Source organism: Diceros bicornis, chromosome 18 (assembly GCF_020826845.1).
Source record: "Diceros bicornis minor isolate mBicDic1 chromosome 18, mDicBic1.mat.cur, whole genome shotgun sequence".
Taxonomy (NCBI): Eukaryota; Metazoa; Chordata; class Mammalia; order Perissodactyla; family Rhinocerotidae; genus Diceros; species Diceros bicornis.
This window is the reverse complement of record NC_080757.1, coordinates 28,669,604-28,685,942: the sequence shown is the minus strand read 5'-3', so window position 1 is coordinate 28,685,942 and position 16,339 is coordinate 28,669,604. Positions and strand designations below refer to the sequence as shown.

Genomic DNA, 16,339 nt, shown 5'->3' with positions numbered 1-16,339 from the left:
TTTTTTTAACTTCCTGACTCTTTCATAGTAACATTTGGCTTAAAACACATACATTGTACAGCTATACAAAAATATTTTTTCTTTATATCCTTACTCTATAAGATTTTTTCTATCAAAAAAATTTTTTTTTACTTTCTAAACTTTTTTGTTAAACTCTAAGACACAAACACACACATCAGCCTAGGCCTACACAGTGTCAGGATCATCAATATCACTGTCTTCTACCTCCATATTTTGTCCCACTGTAAGGTCTACAGGGGCAGTAACACACATGGAACTATCATCTCCTATGATAACAATGCCTTCCTCTGGAATGCCTCCTGAAGGACCTGCCTGAGGCTCCTGAGGAGTCACTTTTCAGGAATATGTCCATGGTGGTTTGCTTGGTTGGTTTTTTTAACCACAGATTTGCTTGTAAGCAGATAATGCACCATAAACATTCCTCATTATTAATGAAAACCTTTCAATGTTGGGGTCCACATTTTCAAGCTTTTTAAGGAGCTTGTTGAGGTCTGCAAAAGTTCCTGCTAAACTCTTCACTGTTAATTTTCTTGCAAGTTCTTCTTTTTCTTCTGCAGTTTCCTCTTCTTTTGCCTATTCTTCAGCTATGCGGTCCTGTTAGTCCTAACTCATGAGTCAATTCCTCAGAAACCATCTTGAGGAGCTCCTCAGTGTCACCCTTATCCACATCCAGGTTTAAATTGTTTGCCATCTCATACACAGCCTTGTTGATTTTTGGAGCCTCTTCAACCTTAGCAAATCCTTCTAAGTCATGGACAAACCTCTTGAGTGTCTTCTTCCAGATGTCATTCATATGCTCCTTGGTGACATGACCCCAAACCCAAGCAACGTTCTTGATATGGTCACAGATGTCTTAATCCTTCTAGAACTGCAACGGTGTCTTCTCAGTGTCTTCCTCAGTTGCATCAATAGCCTGAGCAAAGGACCTCCTCGGTAGCAGGCCTTAAAAGCTGCTATAGCTCCTTGATCCACTTAGTTGGACCAAAGAGGTTGTGTTCAGATGTCAAAACTCTGCTTTGACATTGGGATGAAGATCCCACTTGGAGCACTGGGAGCATTACCAACAATAAGCAAAATCTTGAAAGGTATGTTACACTCCAAACAGTACTTCTCCATGTTGCTGGCAGAGAAATTCAGGGAGGCATCCTGGAAGAGGAACTGGGTCATCGATGACTCCTTAATGCCCCTGTAGCACACTGGCAGTGTGTGCTTACTCACGTGTTTGAAGGCCCTGGGGTTCTCACTGTGCCAGATTACAAAGGATTTTATTTTGTAGCCCACAACACTGCCCCCAAGTAAGACTGCTATCCTGTCCTTAAAAGCCTTGAAAGCTGACACTGACTTGGCCTCTTTATGGATAAAACTCCTTTTAGGCATCCGTTTCCAGAACAGGGAGGCTTCATCATATTGAATACTTGCCCTGGCAAGTCATTTTCCTCCACAGTTATCTAGAGTTTCCAAAAATTCTTCAGCTGCCTTCACATCAGCAATGGCAGACTAACTACTCACTTTCACGTTATATAATGAATACTGATTCTTGAATCGCTTAAACCACCCAGAGCTAGCAGTAAATTCAATATCATAGTCGAGTCCAGCCTTTTCTTTCTTTTTTTTTTTTTAAAGATTTTATTTATTTATTTTTCCCCCAAAGCCCCGGTAGATAGTTGTATGTCGCAGTTGCACATCCATTCTAGTTGCTGTATGTGGGACGCGGCCTCAGCATGGCCGGAGAAGCGGTGTGTCGGCGCTCGCCCGGGATCCAAACCCGAGCCGCCAGCAGCAGAGCACGTGCACTTAACCGCTAAGCCACGGGGCCGGCCCCAGCCTTTTCTTTCAACATCACAAACAAACTTTTTGCTCTGGCCATCATCGTCATGGTACTGAGATGGATGTGCTTCTATGTCTGGTTTTCAATCCAGGTCGTTAGAAGTTTCTCCATGTCTGATGTAGGCCCTCTCAAGTTTTTGTTTTAGTGTTGTTGTCTTCAATGAAGCAGATCCTTTAACAGCTCCAGTCACTTTGTTCTTATTATTCAAGATCATAGCTATGGTAGAATGGGACATGCCTCACCGGCAAGCAATACCATCACTGATTTTCCACCTTCCTAGTCCTTAATCACTTTTCATTTTGTTTCCAGGTCAATCACTCAACATGGCCTCTTACTGGCAACACTTAGGGGTGTTGTATGCTTAGGGGTCATGATGAATAAAACAACAGGATATTAAATCAAGCAAAAGAGAAAATGATGCAATCAAGAGATACGGTAAACAGGAGCCGGCCCAGTTGCACAAGTGGTTAAGTGCTCGCGCTCTGCTGCGGCGGCCCGGGGTTTGCCGGTTCGGATCCTGGGCGCGCACCGATCCACCGCTTGTCGAGCCATGCTGTGGCGGCATCCCATATAAAGCAGAGGAAGACGGGCATGGATGTTAGCCCAGGGCCAGTCTTTGCCAGCAAAAAGAGGAGGATTGGCAGCTGTTAGCTCAGGGCCGATCTTCCTCACAAAAAAAAAAAGAGAGAGATGCGGTAAACAAGAGATGTATGAGGCTGCTGCCGGTGTATCATGGCATACTGTTTTAAACTTTTTTTTTATAAGTAGAAAGAGTGCACTCTAAAATAACAATAAAACGTATAGGATGTAGGGGCCAGCCCCATGGCATAGTGGTTAAGCTCGGCATGTTCTGGTTCGGCAGCCTGGGTTCGCACGTTCGGATCCCGAGCACGGACCTACGCCATCCTCAGCCACACTGTGGCAGCTACCCACATATAAAGTAGAAGAAGACTGGCACAGATGTTAGCTCAGGGCTAATCTTCCTCAGGAAAAAAAAAGGTATAGTATAGTAAATACAGAAACCAGCAACACAGTCTGTTATTATCAAGTATTATGGGGGCCGGCCCTGCGGCTTAGTGGTTAAGTGTGCGTGCTCTGCTACTGGTGGCCTGGGCTCCGATCCCAGGCACGCACCAACTCACCGATTATCCAGCCATGCTGAGGTGGCATCCCACACACAGCAACTAGAAAGGATGTGCAACTATGACATACAACTATCTACTGGGGCCTTGGGGAAAAAAAGGTGGAAGATTGGCAATAGATGTTAGCTCAGAGCCGGTCTTCCTCAGCAAAAAAAGAGGATTGGCATGGATGTTAGCTCAGGGCTGATCTTCCTCACAAAAAAAAAAAAAAGTATTATGTACTGTACATAATTATGTGTGCTATGCTTTTATACAGCTGGCAGCACAGTGGTGGGTTTGTTTACACCAGCATCACCACAAACACGTGAGTAATGCATTGCATTATAACATTACGATGACTAAATCACCAGGCAACAGGAACTTTTCAGCTCCATTATAATCATATGGGACCACCATTGTATATGTAGTCTGTCATTCACCAAAACGTCATTACGCAGCACGACTATATTGACATAAAAATAAATAAATCAATGGAACAGAATAGACTCCAGAAATAGACCAATGTATATGTAGACAACAAATTTTTTAAAAAGATGCAAAGGCAATTCAGTGAAGAAATGCTGGTCTTCAACAAATGGTTCTGGGGGCCGGCCCAGTGGCGTAAGCAATTAAGTGAGCGCGCTCCACTGCGGCGGCCCGGGGTTCGCCGGTTCAGATCCCAGGTGCGCACCCGACGCACCGCTTGTCAAGCCATGTTGTGGCGGCGTCCATAACGTGGAGGAAGATGGGCACGGATGTTAGCCCAGGGCCAGTCTTCCTCAGCAAACAGAAGAGGATTGGCAGATGTTAGCTCAGGGCCCATCTTCCTCACAAAAAAAAAAAAAAAAGGTTCTGGAACAACAAGAGAACCATATATGAAAACAAACAAAAACAAAAACGCTGTGGATCCATACCACACATACAAAAATAACTCAAAATGGACCACAGACCTAAATATAAAACCTACAACCACACGCCTGTCAGAATGGCTATAATTAACAAGACAAGAAATAACAAGTGTTGGAGAGGATGTGGAGAGAAGGGAACTCTCATACACTGTTCGTGGGAGTGCAAACTGGTGCAGCCACTATGGAAACAGTATGCAGAGTCTTCAAAAAATTAAGAATAGAACTACCACAGGACCCAGCTATTCCACCACTGGATATTTATCCAGAGAACATGAAAACAGAAATGCGTAAAGATATATGCACCCCTATGTTCACTGCAGCATTATTACAATAGCCAAGACTTGGAAGCAACCGAGGTGCCCATCAAGGGACGAATGGATAAAGAAGATGTGGTATATATACACAATGGAATACTACTCAGCCATAAAAGAAGATGAAATATTGCCATTCGTGACACAGATGGACCTTGAGGGTATTATGCTAAGTGAAATAAGTCAGAGGGAGAAAGTCCATATGATCTCACTCATAAACAGAAGATAACAATAACAACAAACAAACACACAGAGACAGAGATTGGATTGGTGGTTACCAGAGAGGAAGTGGGGAGGGAGTGAGGAGAGAGGAGGGCAGAAGGGTGATTAGGCACATGTGCATGGTGACGGATAGTAATTAGTCTTCAAGTGGTGAACACGATGTAATCTACACAGAAACTGAAATATAATGATGTACACCTGAACTTTATACAATGTTATAAACCAATGTTACCTCAATTAAAAAAAAAAAAACTACAAAACTTTTGGGAGAAAACATAGGAGAAAATCTTTGTGATCATGGGTTAGGTAAAGATTTCTTAGCTACGACACCAAAATGAAAAATTGATAAGTTACACTTCATCAAAATTAAAAAGTTCTCTTCGAAAGACAGTTAAGAGAATGAAAAGACAAGCCACAGACTTAAAGAAAATCTTTGCAAGGCATATATCTAGTAAAGGCCTTATAGCTAGTTCTTTATATAAAGGATTCTCAAAATTCAACAAGAAAACAGGTGAATAAAATTACCAGCAAAAGATCTGAACAGACACCTAAACAGAGAAGATATACGGATGGCAAATAAGTTCAAGAAAGGATGCTTAACATTATTAGCTATGAGGCAAATGCAAATTAAAAACCATAATGAAATATTATACATTCTTATGGAGACTAGCTAAAATTCAAAAGATTGACTATATCATGTGTTGGCAAGAATGTGGAGAAGATGGTACTCTCATCGACTACTGATGGAAATATAAAATGGTACAATCATTTCAGAAAACAGTTGCCAGTTACTAAAAAGTTAATCATACATCTAACATTTGACCGAGCCATTCTATCTTAGGTGGACCCAAAAGAAGAAATATAGGTCCATGGATAGATTTGTACCTGAATGTTCATTGCAGCTTTATCTGTAAAAGCCAAATACAAGAAGCAACCCAAATGACCATGAACAGTTGAACGGAAAAACAAATTATGGTGTATACATACAATGGAATACTACTCAGCAATTAAAAAGAAAAGAACTATCGACAGACGAACAAATTGCAAAGTAATTATGCTAAAAGAAGTCAGACTTAAAACAAGAACATAACACATATGATTCTAATTATATAAAACTCTAGAAAATACAAACTTATCAATAATGACAGAAAGCAGATAGGGGGTTGCCCAGAGACAGAAGTGTGGAGAGAAGCAGGAGAATTTACAGAGGGACAGAGAAACTTTGGGAGATAATGCATGTTCCCTATCTTGACCTGTGATGGTTTCACAGGTGTATACATTTGTCAAAACTTACCAAATTATACACTTTAAACACACGCAGAATATTATTTTTTGTCAATTATTCTTTAATAAAGCCATTAAGGAAAAAAAAGCACACAGATCCCCAGATTCCTACCCTACTCCACCATAGCTGGTTTAAATTTGCTGCTAGTTTATTCTCTGGAGGAGATAAAGTCTCTGGACTAGTGGAACAACATGCACAATTATGAATGGAAGTACTGAAGAGAAAAACAAGAGTATTTAAATAAACATATGTACTGAATCCTACCAGCCAAATCGTCAATGAAGTGTAAAGATTAAACATATTTTCAGACATGCACTCTTGAAAAATTTATTCTGACTACCCTTTCAGGAAAGCTACAGGAGGAAGAGTGATACCAAAACAAACAAGTAAACCAAGAGAGTGGAAGCCATAGGGAATCAGGAAACATGAAACTCAGTCCAAGAAAGAGGTGAAGAGAATCCCCAAGATGATAACTTAAGAGAAAAATCTCAGGAGACAGCTGTGTATTAGGCACAGAAAGGAATTCAAGAATTCCAAAAACCAAATTTAAGACAGATGAAGATATCAAATATTTATGTGAGACTACACATTTTATTTATTCATTCACTATGTACTTCATCCCCATCTACCCCCAATCTAAATTAAAAACTCTATGAGAAAAGGCTGTATTCCAAACATGTAAAACGGTGTCTGCTATCTATTTGGTACTCAATAAAAATTTCCTTAATAAATAAAAATGTTAATTTTAGCATAAGAATCACTATATACAAGTAACTGGCACTTGTTCTATCTCAAAGTCACCATTTAAGTCACAATGGCAGAAGATTTTAATCTTTTATAGGTTTACAGATTCCTATGGATTATTCCCAGTAAAAACAATACCTTTCTTACAAAATAGAATAAATCTTAATAGTTTCAACTAGTTTCCAAATATGATGGAGAAAATGTGAAAGAATCAGCTGATTGCTATTTCATAAAAATCCCTAGTATAGCACAGAGATCCCCAGATCTTTTGATCTTATATTATCTCTGTGAAAAACTTTTAAAGCATACGGACAAAAAAAGAAAAACATTTTATTTCATTACATTTAATATTTCATCACCTGGTGCTCCACCTCCTGAAGTAAGGATTCCAACAGCTCTGTTTCTTGTGTTAGAGATGTCTTCTGACCTATTTAAAAATAGCAAACACCAACATTCAGGCTCATTACTGGTTTATGAATGAAAATAACTTTCAGTGAATATATTCAACAAGGAATCTATTTCAAGTAAGGAAAATTGCTTCATTACAGCTACCCTAAAACATTTTCCCAGAGCTTTAAGAGGTTGAATCTATTGTAGTAACTTTGACATGAGGATTTCAGAACCCTGACTATAGTTTAAGACAAATGCAATTTAGGTCTATCAAATTCACCTAAGAAATATATAATGACGGTATACTTTGTAATGAAATTAATGTTACTGCTTCCTCTAAAAGGAATATAAAGATCTAGAAAAGTAAATTTTTTCTCAGTCAACTATTCTGAAATAATTCCTCCCCAAAATTTAACTGTGGCTTAAAAAGACAAATGTAGTAAGTGGGCCAGAAGTTTATGTTAAATGTCAGCAACAAGTATGTTCTTTGAACATAAGAATAACCTGTAAAAGGGGCCGGCCCAGTGGTGCAAGCGTACTCCGCTTAGGCGGCCCGGGGTTCACAGGTTCGGATCCTGGGTGCGCACAGACGCACCGCTTATGAAGCCATGCTGTGGCGATGTCCCATATAAAGTAGAGGAAGTTGGGCATGGATGTTAGCCCAGAGCCAGTCTTCTTCAGAAAAAAAAGAGGAGGATTGGCCACGGATGTTAGCTCAGGGCTGATCTTCCTCACAAAAAAAAAAAAAAAAAGAATAACCTGTAAAAAAGAATGCTCAGAGAGGAAAATAGTCTCAAGAGGCTGAAAACACACAGGGGTAAAGGAATTACTATTAGAGAAATTATTATTACAGAAAAGGAAGAGAGAACTGCTTCACATGTTTAAAAAAAAGAAAAGACAAGACAGGCAAGCCGGCCAAATCAGACCATTTTCTTTGTAAATCACAAAGGTCTGAAGAACTGGAAGCATATCTCATGAGGTTAGCAGAAGTTGTATCAATTTCAGTAATGTTATTTGACACAGAGGGACATTTAATAGGTGAAACTTTTTTTTATTTGTGAAACCAATCTTTTCCTAGCCTATAACAACTCACTAGCCTTGAGGTTCAAAGCACCATGTACCCCAGCAGCACAGAAAAACACTTACCCATCAGTGTTATAAGCTTATTCTTTAGCTGTGTGTCTAACCGCGCAATCATCATCTCCACTGCATTCCTAATTTCCCGAACACGCTCATCTTTTGCATTTCTTACAGCTTCTACATTTCTCTCCTGGAAGATAAACAGGTAAAAAAATTTTGATTACAGCATTTTTAAAACAGAAGCAAACTGACAATAATGCAATCACTGCAATTATTTTTAAAGGTAGTTGATTTCCACATTAAAAACTAAGCCAATAATACTTTTTCATTGTTCATGTATCACAGAAAACTCATGGCTTTAAAAAATTGTGCAACGAACTGAATCAGGAAAAAATTCCTTAAAAATAAATAATTAAAGCATAATAAAGTACATGATATTTTAACAAACAGAAAGACATAGAATTACAAAAAATTGATTTAGGTAACATAAAAAACACACACTCAAAGCCCCAATCATAACTCTGATAGGAAACCATTATTCGAAAATAAGAAAATTTACTAAAGCCAGTTTACATTGTTAAAACTCGGGAACTAATGGAAATTTTTAAAAACCATATCTACTCTAAAGTTTTTTATTTTTTTCAGAACTAAACAGAAAAAAATAGGGTTTTCAAAGATCACAAAGTACATATAGATTTTGTAATAGCAATACCACCAAAAATAAAAACTACTCTTTCCTATATTTACTATTATTATAAATGTAAGCAGTGAGAATCTCAACCTAGAACACCCTCTTTAATGACCTAATTATAATGTTGCCAACATAAAATAATAGAAAAAAGGTAGTTAGATGAAGGCCAAATAGAAGCCAACCAACTGTTTATATTCCAAAATGACCTTGTAGGTAGCATACACGCAACTCAAAAATACTACTTTCTGTATAAAGAATGTTATAAATGATGATTTGAATCTTGATTACTGAAGGGGTAAAATAAAGACAACATCTTAAGTTAGGAATGGTCCACAAACCTCAATAACAACTGTCATTCTGGCAACTTTAAACAAAATATATTCCAAAAGTATATTTAGTACTTAAATGTTTGAAGCTTATCACATTTTCCCACATAAATAATATTACAAGCGGTAAACAGCTCACCAAAGCTGTTTGACCCATACAGTATCTGAAGAGTAGTGTTAAATATTACCCTTTCAATTCTGCGGAGTTCTAATTCAGGGCATCAGAAATAGTTCACTCCTTGGTAGCACAAACTCTCCCAAAAGATGGAGGTCCAAAGAATGAGTAACTTAATGACTTTGTACAAGTCCATACTGACTGTTTAGGAGTCAATTACTGACTCTGTAACAAATAGGCTTATTTAGCTCATTAATTGACTCTCTATTTCATAAGGAGAGGCAATTCTCTGGCTTCAATGGTGGAACAGGTCAGGGGTTTGGATGCAAATTCCTCAGCTAGTGTGAAGAGCATGAGAATGACTATAAATATATCTTATCAAATTTTCAAATCTTGATTTCAATATCTGATTGACACTATAAAAAATACATATTATGTATTATAGACTACAAAAAGGATAATGATCTTTTAGTAGTAGTCTTACCACTTCTTGAACTAAGCTGATCAGTTCCATGAGACGCCGACGAAGTTTAGCTACCTCTTCATTCACTTTAGTAACATGCTGCTCATAAATTTCTGCCAAAGGTTTAAAGGTATGTCCACCATGCTATTTAAATTAATAAGAGTAGTTTTAGAACATTCTCATATACCTCATCTATATTTACATTCCTTTATTAATACTTAATCTAGAAATCTTCACTAATTAGAAAGACCCCAAATTCTTAACCGTGGCCCAAACCATCCGGCACAACCTTATCTGCCACTTTTCTCTTGGTCAGCACTAGCCTTCTTTCATGTCCTCAAACTTCTTCCCACCAGGCTTTTGCAAAAGTAACTCCTCCTTATTCAGAAATTATTCTCCTTCATCCTCCCTCCCCAAACTCTCCACCTCTTAATTTCTACTCATCCTTTGAATCCTAATCCTTTGAATCAGCCTAATATCTATTAAACAGCAATTAAGCACAAAACTAGCTGTTTGATATCAGTCTTATTCATCACTGAACCCCCCAGTCTCTAGCACAAGTGAATAAATTAGAAAGATATTTGAGGAAAAGGCCCATGTACACTATTAGCAAAAGCAATGAACCCATTCTCATGCCACGGAGTGTCACTGTGGAGACAGATGGCCCATACAAATCAGCCTCACAAATCCAGTTGTAGTAAAGAACAATTTTTTTGGAGCTAACAACATATAATCAATTTTCTACCCGATTTTAGTATTATAATATATAACTCTCTTGTTTGGTAAGTAGAACTTAAATTCCTATTATAAGAAACTTCCTATAACAGATAAGTTCTTACTAGAACTGTCTTGTTCAACCAAGGCATCCAGCCATGGTTTCTAAGAGAAAAAAGATGTGAATTTTTACATGTCCACTTAAAGCAAGGAAATGCATATTTCCATTGTTTCTTACAAAACCCATTTATTTAAGTAAATAAATTGGAGAAACAATTTTTCTAGTTGGCACATTAGTATTCAAATTCTAACAGAAAGCTCTCTGAATTGAGCTCTACTCAAGCAACTTGCCTGCCATTCTCTCCCTAAAACATGCTGACTGATGCCCGAACAATGATCAAGTCTCACTGCTAACAGGCAACTCTAGACATCTACTCACTTCTGCTCCCAGTATGACTAAACTTTCCCCAACAAGACTCTATTGTGTTTATTCTCAAACCTACTTATGCTAATTGTACTTACTACTGTAAGTATATAATTTAAACAAATATTAATTAAACAATAGAACACAACTTTAAAATGAAAAGCTGTTTCTAGGAAAACTAACTTGAATGTTTTAAACTTGATAAAGGTAGGTTACCTTAAAAAACTACTTTTGAATTAGATTGGAAAAAAGAAAATAAAAAGTAAAAGAAATAAATCATAAAATCTAGATGTTTGCATTCATATTGTTTCACAAATGTCTAAAGTTGTTCCATTTTAAAGAAACCAAAAGTGCAAATCTTTGCCAGGAAATCAGATCAACCGACATTTAATGAAAGAAAAGACCTTGCTCCTACAACAAAAGATTTGCAAATGAACATACGTTTTATAGGTTTTCCACTGAAATAAAATATTTATGTAAGGGGTACACATCACACATCAAAATTTCCCATAAAAGAAGTTTTTCTGGAATAACAAAAGTACAATACTTTCTGCTATAATCCAGATACATTTAATTTTCATTTGATAAACAGAATAAAATGACATTACTTTCTAGCTACATCAAATAAGTATTTCAGTATTTTCTAGTCTCTAACTAGAAGTAACAGACTGTATTTGTTCTGCTCACCATTCCTCCCCAAAGTGCACACTGATGGCAGATACACTTCTTACAAGTCCAGCAAAATACACTAAGTTTTTCATGGTGATTTTCACATCTATATATTATGAAAAGAAAATATAGTTATAAATTCAAGTTTAATTTAATTTGAACAGAATTATGTCAACAAATTCCTAAGTTTGAGCGAAGAGGTCAGTCAATTTTAAACTATTAGATCTCAGGAAACACAATATAAAATGTATTCCATCGCTTCTATGAAATAAGCTAAAGAATTCCATGTGACACAATTTTTAAAATTTATTTATTCATTTATTTTATTGAAGTAACATTGGTTTATAAAAGTATGGAATGCTTCACAAATTTGCACGTCATCCTTGCACAGGGGTCATGCTAATCTTCTCTGTATTGTTCCAATTTTAGTACACGTGCTGCCAAAGTGTCTTTTTTTAAGTATTATTTTCATTAACCTATAAGGACTTTACAATCACAAAAAAAATGCAGATTAGTTTCTAAATAAAGTACAAATATAACATCATTTCCTAGCATCATTATAGATGATAAATTCTATCCTACTACTACATTTTGGGCAAATCAGATTATGTGCCTATACCTACTGGATCACGTATGCATGAGCAAATACTTTCCCTACATGTGGCCAATGCTAACGATAATCAAGACACACGTGATTAATTGCACATGTGATTAACTGCACAATGTAATACTAGATCTTCATAAGAAGTGAACAACTCAATTTTTATAAGTTTTCCCTTAAACTAGATATCCACATGCAGAAGAATAAAGTTGGATCTGATTACGAACTGAATTGTGACCCCAATAAACTCCTATGTTGAAGCCCTAATGTAACTGTTTTTGGAGATAGGGCCTTTAAAGAGGTAATGCAAGTTAAATGAAGTCATAAGGGTAGAGCCTGAACCCAACCGGACTGGTGTCCTTACAAGAAGAAAACGAGATGCCAAGAGTGTGCACACACAGAGAAAAAGCCATGTGAAGACAAAGCGAGAAGGGACTGTATCCAAGTCAAGGAGAGAGGCCTCATCAAAAAGCAACCCTGACAATACCTTGCCCTTGGACTTCCAGCCTCTAAAACCATGAAAAAATACATTCCTGTTTAAGCCACCTCTGCGTGGTATTGTTACAGCAGCCCTAGCAGACAAATACCTTCAGCTTACACCATATACAAAAATTAACTTAAAATGGATCAAAGACTTAAACATAAGACGTAAAACTATAAAACTCTCAAAATAAAACACAGAGGAAAAGCTTCATGATACTGGATTTGGCAATGTTTTCTTAAATAAGACACCAAAAGCAGACGCAACAATAGTGAAAATAGATGAACTGGACGTCAAAATTTAAAACTTCTGTACATCAAAAGACATCAACAGAGCTGAAAGGGCTACCTACGCAAATCCTGTACTGATAAAGAGTCAATATCCAAAATATATAAAGAACTCCTACAACTTAACAACAAAAAAACCACAAAACACAAAAAATTCGATTAAAATATAGGCAAAGGACTTGAGACATTTCTCCGAAGATATACAAATGGCCAACAAGCATATGAAAAGACACTCAACATCCTTCTCATCAAGTAAATGCAAATCAAAACCACAATGAGATATTACCTCACATCCATTAGGATGGCAGTCATCAAAAAAAAACAGAAAACAACAAGTGTTGGCAAGGATGTAGAGAAATTGGAACTCGTGTACATTGCTGGCGGGAATGTAAAATGATACAACTGCCATGGAAAACAGCATGGAGGTTCCTCAAAATATTAAAAACAGAATTATCATAAAACCCAGCAATACCACTTCCGGGTATATATCCAAAAAAATTGAAAGTAAGGTCTAAAAGGGATGAACATCCATGTTCACAGTAGCATTATTCAAGTGGACTGACTAATCCAAATGTTCATCAACAGAAAAATGGATACATAAAATGTGATACATACACATGATGGACTATTAATCAGCTTTAAAACAGAAGGAAATTCTGACATATGCTACAACATGGATGAACTTTGAGGACGTTATGGAAAGTGAAGGCAGACAGTCACAAAAAGAAATACTGTGCAATTTCACTTATGAGTATCTAGACTAGTCAAACTCATAGAAACGGAAAGTAAAACGGTGGTTGCCAGGAGCTGGTGGGAGGGGAAATGGGGAGTTATTGTTTAACAAGTAGAGAGCATCAGATATGCAAGATGAAAAAGTTCTGGAGATTGACTGTACAATATGTATATACTTAACACTACTGAACTGTACACTTAAAAATGCTTAAGATAGTAAATTTTATGTTATGTGTATTTTACAACTAAAATTTTTTTGTGTGTGTGAGGAAGATCAGCCCTGAGCTAACATCTATTGCCAATCCTCCTCCTGTTTTTCCCCAAAGCCCCAGTAGATAGTTGTATGTCATAGTTGCACATCCTTCTAGTTGCTGTATGTGGGATGCGGCCTCAGCATGGCCGGAGAAGCGGTGCGTCGGTGCGCGCCCGGGATCCGAACCTGGGCTGCCAGTAGCGGAGAGCGCGCACTTAACCAATAAGCCCTGGGGCCGGCCCAAAATTTTTTTTAATTTAAGTTCTCTCTTGCCTATAAAGGAGACACACTGTTGCATTTTTTAAAAAGCTTTTTGATTAAGTATGTTGAGTTAGAGAAAATATCTAAATAGGTCTACATTTTGTATTTCTCACCTGTAGGTAATCTGAGTATCAAACAGGAAATTAATAAAAATATGAAGAAACAGCATATTAGATTCTGTCTGGAAGCTCACTTAGCATGATTTCCAAACTACCAAATTTAAAATACAGCTTTTACAACATAGGAACTTTACCAGAACAGTTCTTAATCAATGGCCTATATGTACCTTCAGCAAATCTAAGGGGGTGGCCAGGCACCAAGAGGCAAAGAAGAGAGATTAGCAGATTAGCAAACTGTGGCAGTTCCACTCCTTTTATGAGAGGTTCTAATAAAAGAATCCAATCAAGAGTGAGAAGGGTCTTTCCAAACAGCAATACCCATATCACACCAGAGGAAAAATACCTAAGTGTTCACCTATGAAACTAAAAGGAAACTTTCAATAGTGTCATTAAAATAACATATGGTGGGCCGGCCCAGTGGCTTAGCGGTTAAGTGTACGCGCTCCGCTGCTGGCGGCCCGGGTTCGGATCCCGGGCGCGCACCGACGCACCGCTTCTCCGGCCATGCTGAGGCCGCGTCCCACATACAGCAACTAGAAGGATGTGCAGCTACGACATACAACTATCTACTGGGGCTTTGGGGGAAAAAAATAAATAAATAAAATTATTTAAAAAAAAATAACATATGGCAAAAATCTAGGAAATATTTGAACAAAGAAATGAGGACATACTTGTCCTTTTCATTTTCTTCATGTTTGGTGAGACTGCAGAGTTGAAGAGTATCAAGCTGCTGTGTTACTTCTTCCGCCCAACGACAGTTTACTAGTTCTCGTAGCTGGAGTGGAGCACTGGAAAAAAATATATACATATATTGTAATTCAGGAATTTGAGATTATTTTCTAAAACACATTCCAAAGGTACATATGTGAGGTGAAGAATGTGTTTAACTTAATGGGGGGACTCCTTTTACAATGTGTACATACATCAAATTATCACACCATACACTTTTATCTTACAATTTTACTTGTCAATTATACCTCAGAAAAGCTGGGAAAAAAAGAAGTTATCAATCAAGAAAAAAATAAAATAAACAAATTCCTCAAAGTAAAGCTCACAATCATATTCATACCATATTACTATTAAAATAATAAAGACACAATGAAAAGTATGCTTAGCAACTTTTTTACATTAATGTATCATTTACCAAAAAAAACTGAACAAAGAAATATTGACAATCAGATTACAGAAAGAATTTTCAATTCCTTAGTCTAAAGCTGTACTCTCCAAAATGATAGCCACTAGCCATACGTGACTATTTAAAATTAAAATTAATTAAAATTAAATAAAAATAACATTTCATTACACAGTCACAACTAGGTAAATTTCAAGTGCTTAATCACCACACGTAGCTAGTGGCTACCAAATTGGACAGCAAAGCTATAGATTATTTCCTTCATTACAGAAAGTTCTATTTGATAGCGCTGGTCTTCTTGAAAGTTGATATGAAAAAAGTGAACATTACATGAAGAAAAATGGGCAAAAGATATGCAGAGGTAATTTAAGAAAAAAAGAAATATAAATGGCTAAGAATGTTTCAAAAGATATTGTTTCAATCATTTTCAAAAAGCATATTAAAAATGAGATACCATTTTTCACCTGGCAGAATGACAAAAAAATGAAAGATTGGTAATATCCAGTGTTGGAAAGAATGTGAGGAAAAGGCACTTTCATAACTATTATTACGAATGTAAAATGGTAAAAACTTTTCCTTCAATGTAATCTGGCACCATTATTTGAAATAACCAAATTGGAAACAACCTAAATGTCTCAATGTAAGCATAAATAAATCAACGTACAGTCATATAATGGATTATTATTCAAACATTTTTTTAAAATGATGTGTGTGTACATACCATCAAGGAAGGTACCAAATTTTTTCATATTTACATGAAAAAAAGCAAACAGCAAGCTGGTCCTGATGACCTAATGGCTCAAGTTTGGCACTCATGGCTTCATCGGCCCAGGTTCACTTCCTGGTGGTGGAACCACACCACCTATCTATCAGCTGCCATGCTGTGGCAGCAGCTCACATAGTACAACTAGAAAGACTTACAACTAGGATACACAACTATGTACTGGGGCTTTGGGGAGGAAAAAAAAAGGCAAATAGCAAAATAGTATTATATCATTTGTGCGTTTTAAGAAAAAATTTTTATGTTTACATATCCGTATATACACAGAAAAATGTCTAGAGGAATAGATACCAAACCTGACAACTTCTTCTGAAAGTGTTATTTCATGAAAAGATTAGGTGGGGCATATCATAAGCAGAAGCCTTTTTATTTTATATTTA

General features: G+C 36.9%; 1 protein-coding gene and 1 non-coding gene across 16 annotated transcripts in view; both read right to left on the bottom strand.

Moving 5' to 3' along the window:
* TRIM37 (tripartite motif containing 37) overlaps nucleotides 1-16,339 on the bottom strand; it is a 153,765-nt gene that overhangs the window by 127,222 nt on the left and 10,204 nt on the right. For all 15 annotated transcript variants that reach the window (XM_058560526.1, XM_058560525.1, XM_058560523.1 and 12 more), the window contains 5 exons: nucleotides 14,718-14,834; nucleotides 11,331-11,418; nucleotides 9,527-9,649; nucleotides 7,977-8,100; nucleotides 6,800-6,867 (listed from right to left, as the gene is read on the bottom strand). In XM_058560526.1, coding sequence (XP_058416509.1) covers nucleotides 6,800-6,867; nucleotides 7,977-8,100; nucleotides 9,527-9,649; nucleotides 11,331-11,418; nucleotides 14,718-14,834 — 520 coding nt within the window. The remainder of the gene's footprint in view (nucleotides 1-6,799; nucleotides 6,868-7,976; nucleotides 8,101-9,526; nucleotides 9,650-11,330; nucleotides 11,419-14,717; nucleotides 14,835-16,339) is intronic.
* Nucleotides 11,659-11,761, bottom strand: LOC131418029 (U6 spliceosomal RNA). Its single transcript, XR_009222825.1, has one exon. It is a non-coding gene; the product is annotated as a U6 spliceosomal RNA (small nuclear RNA).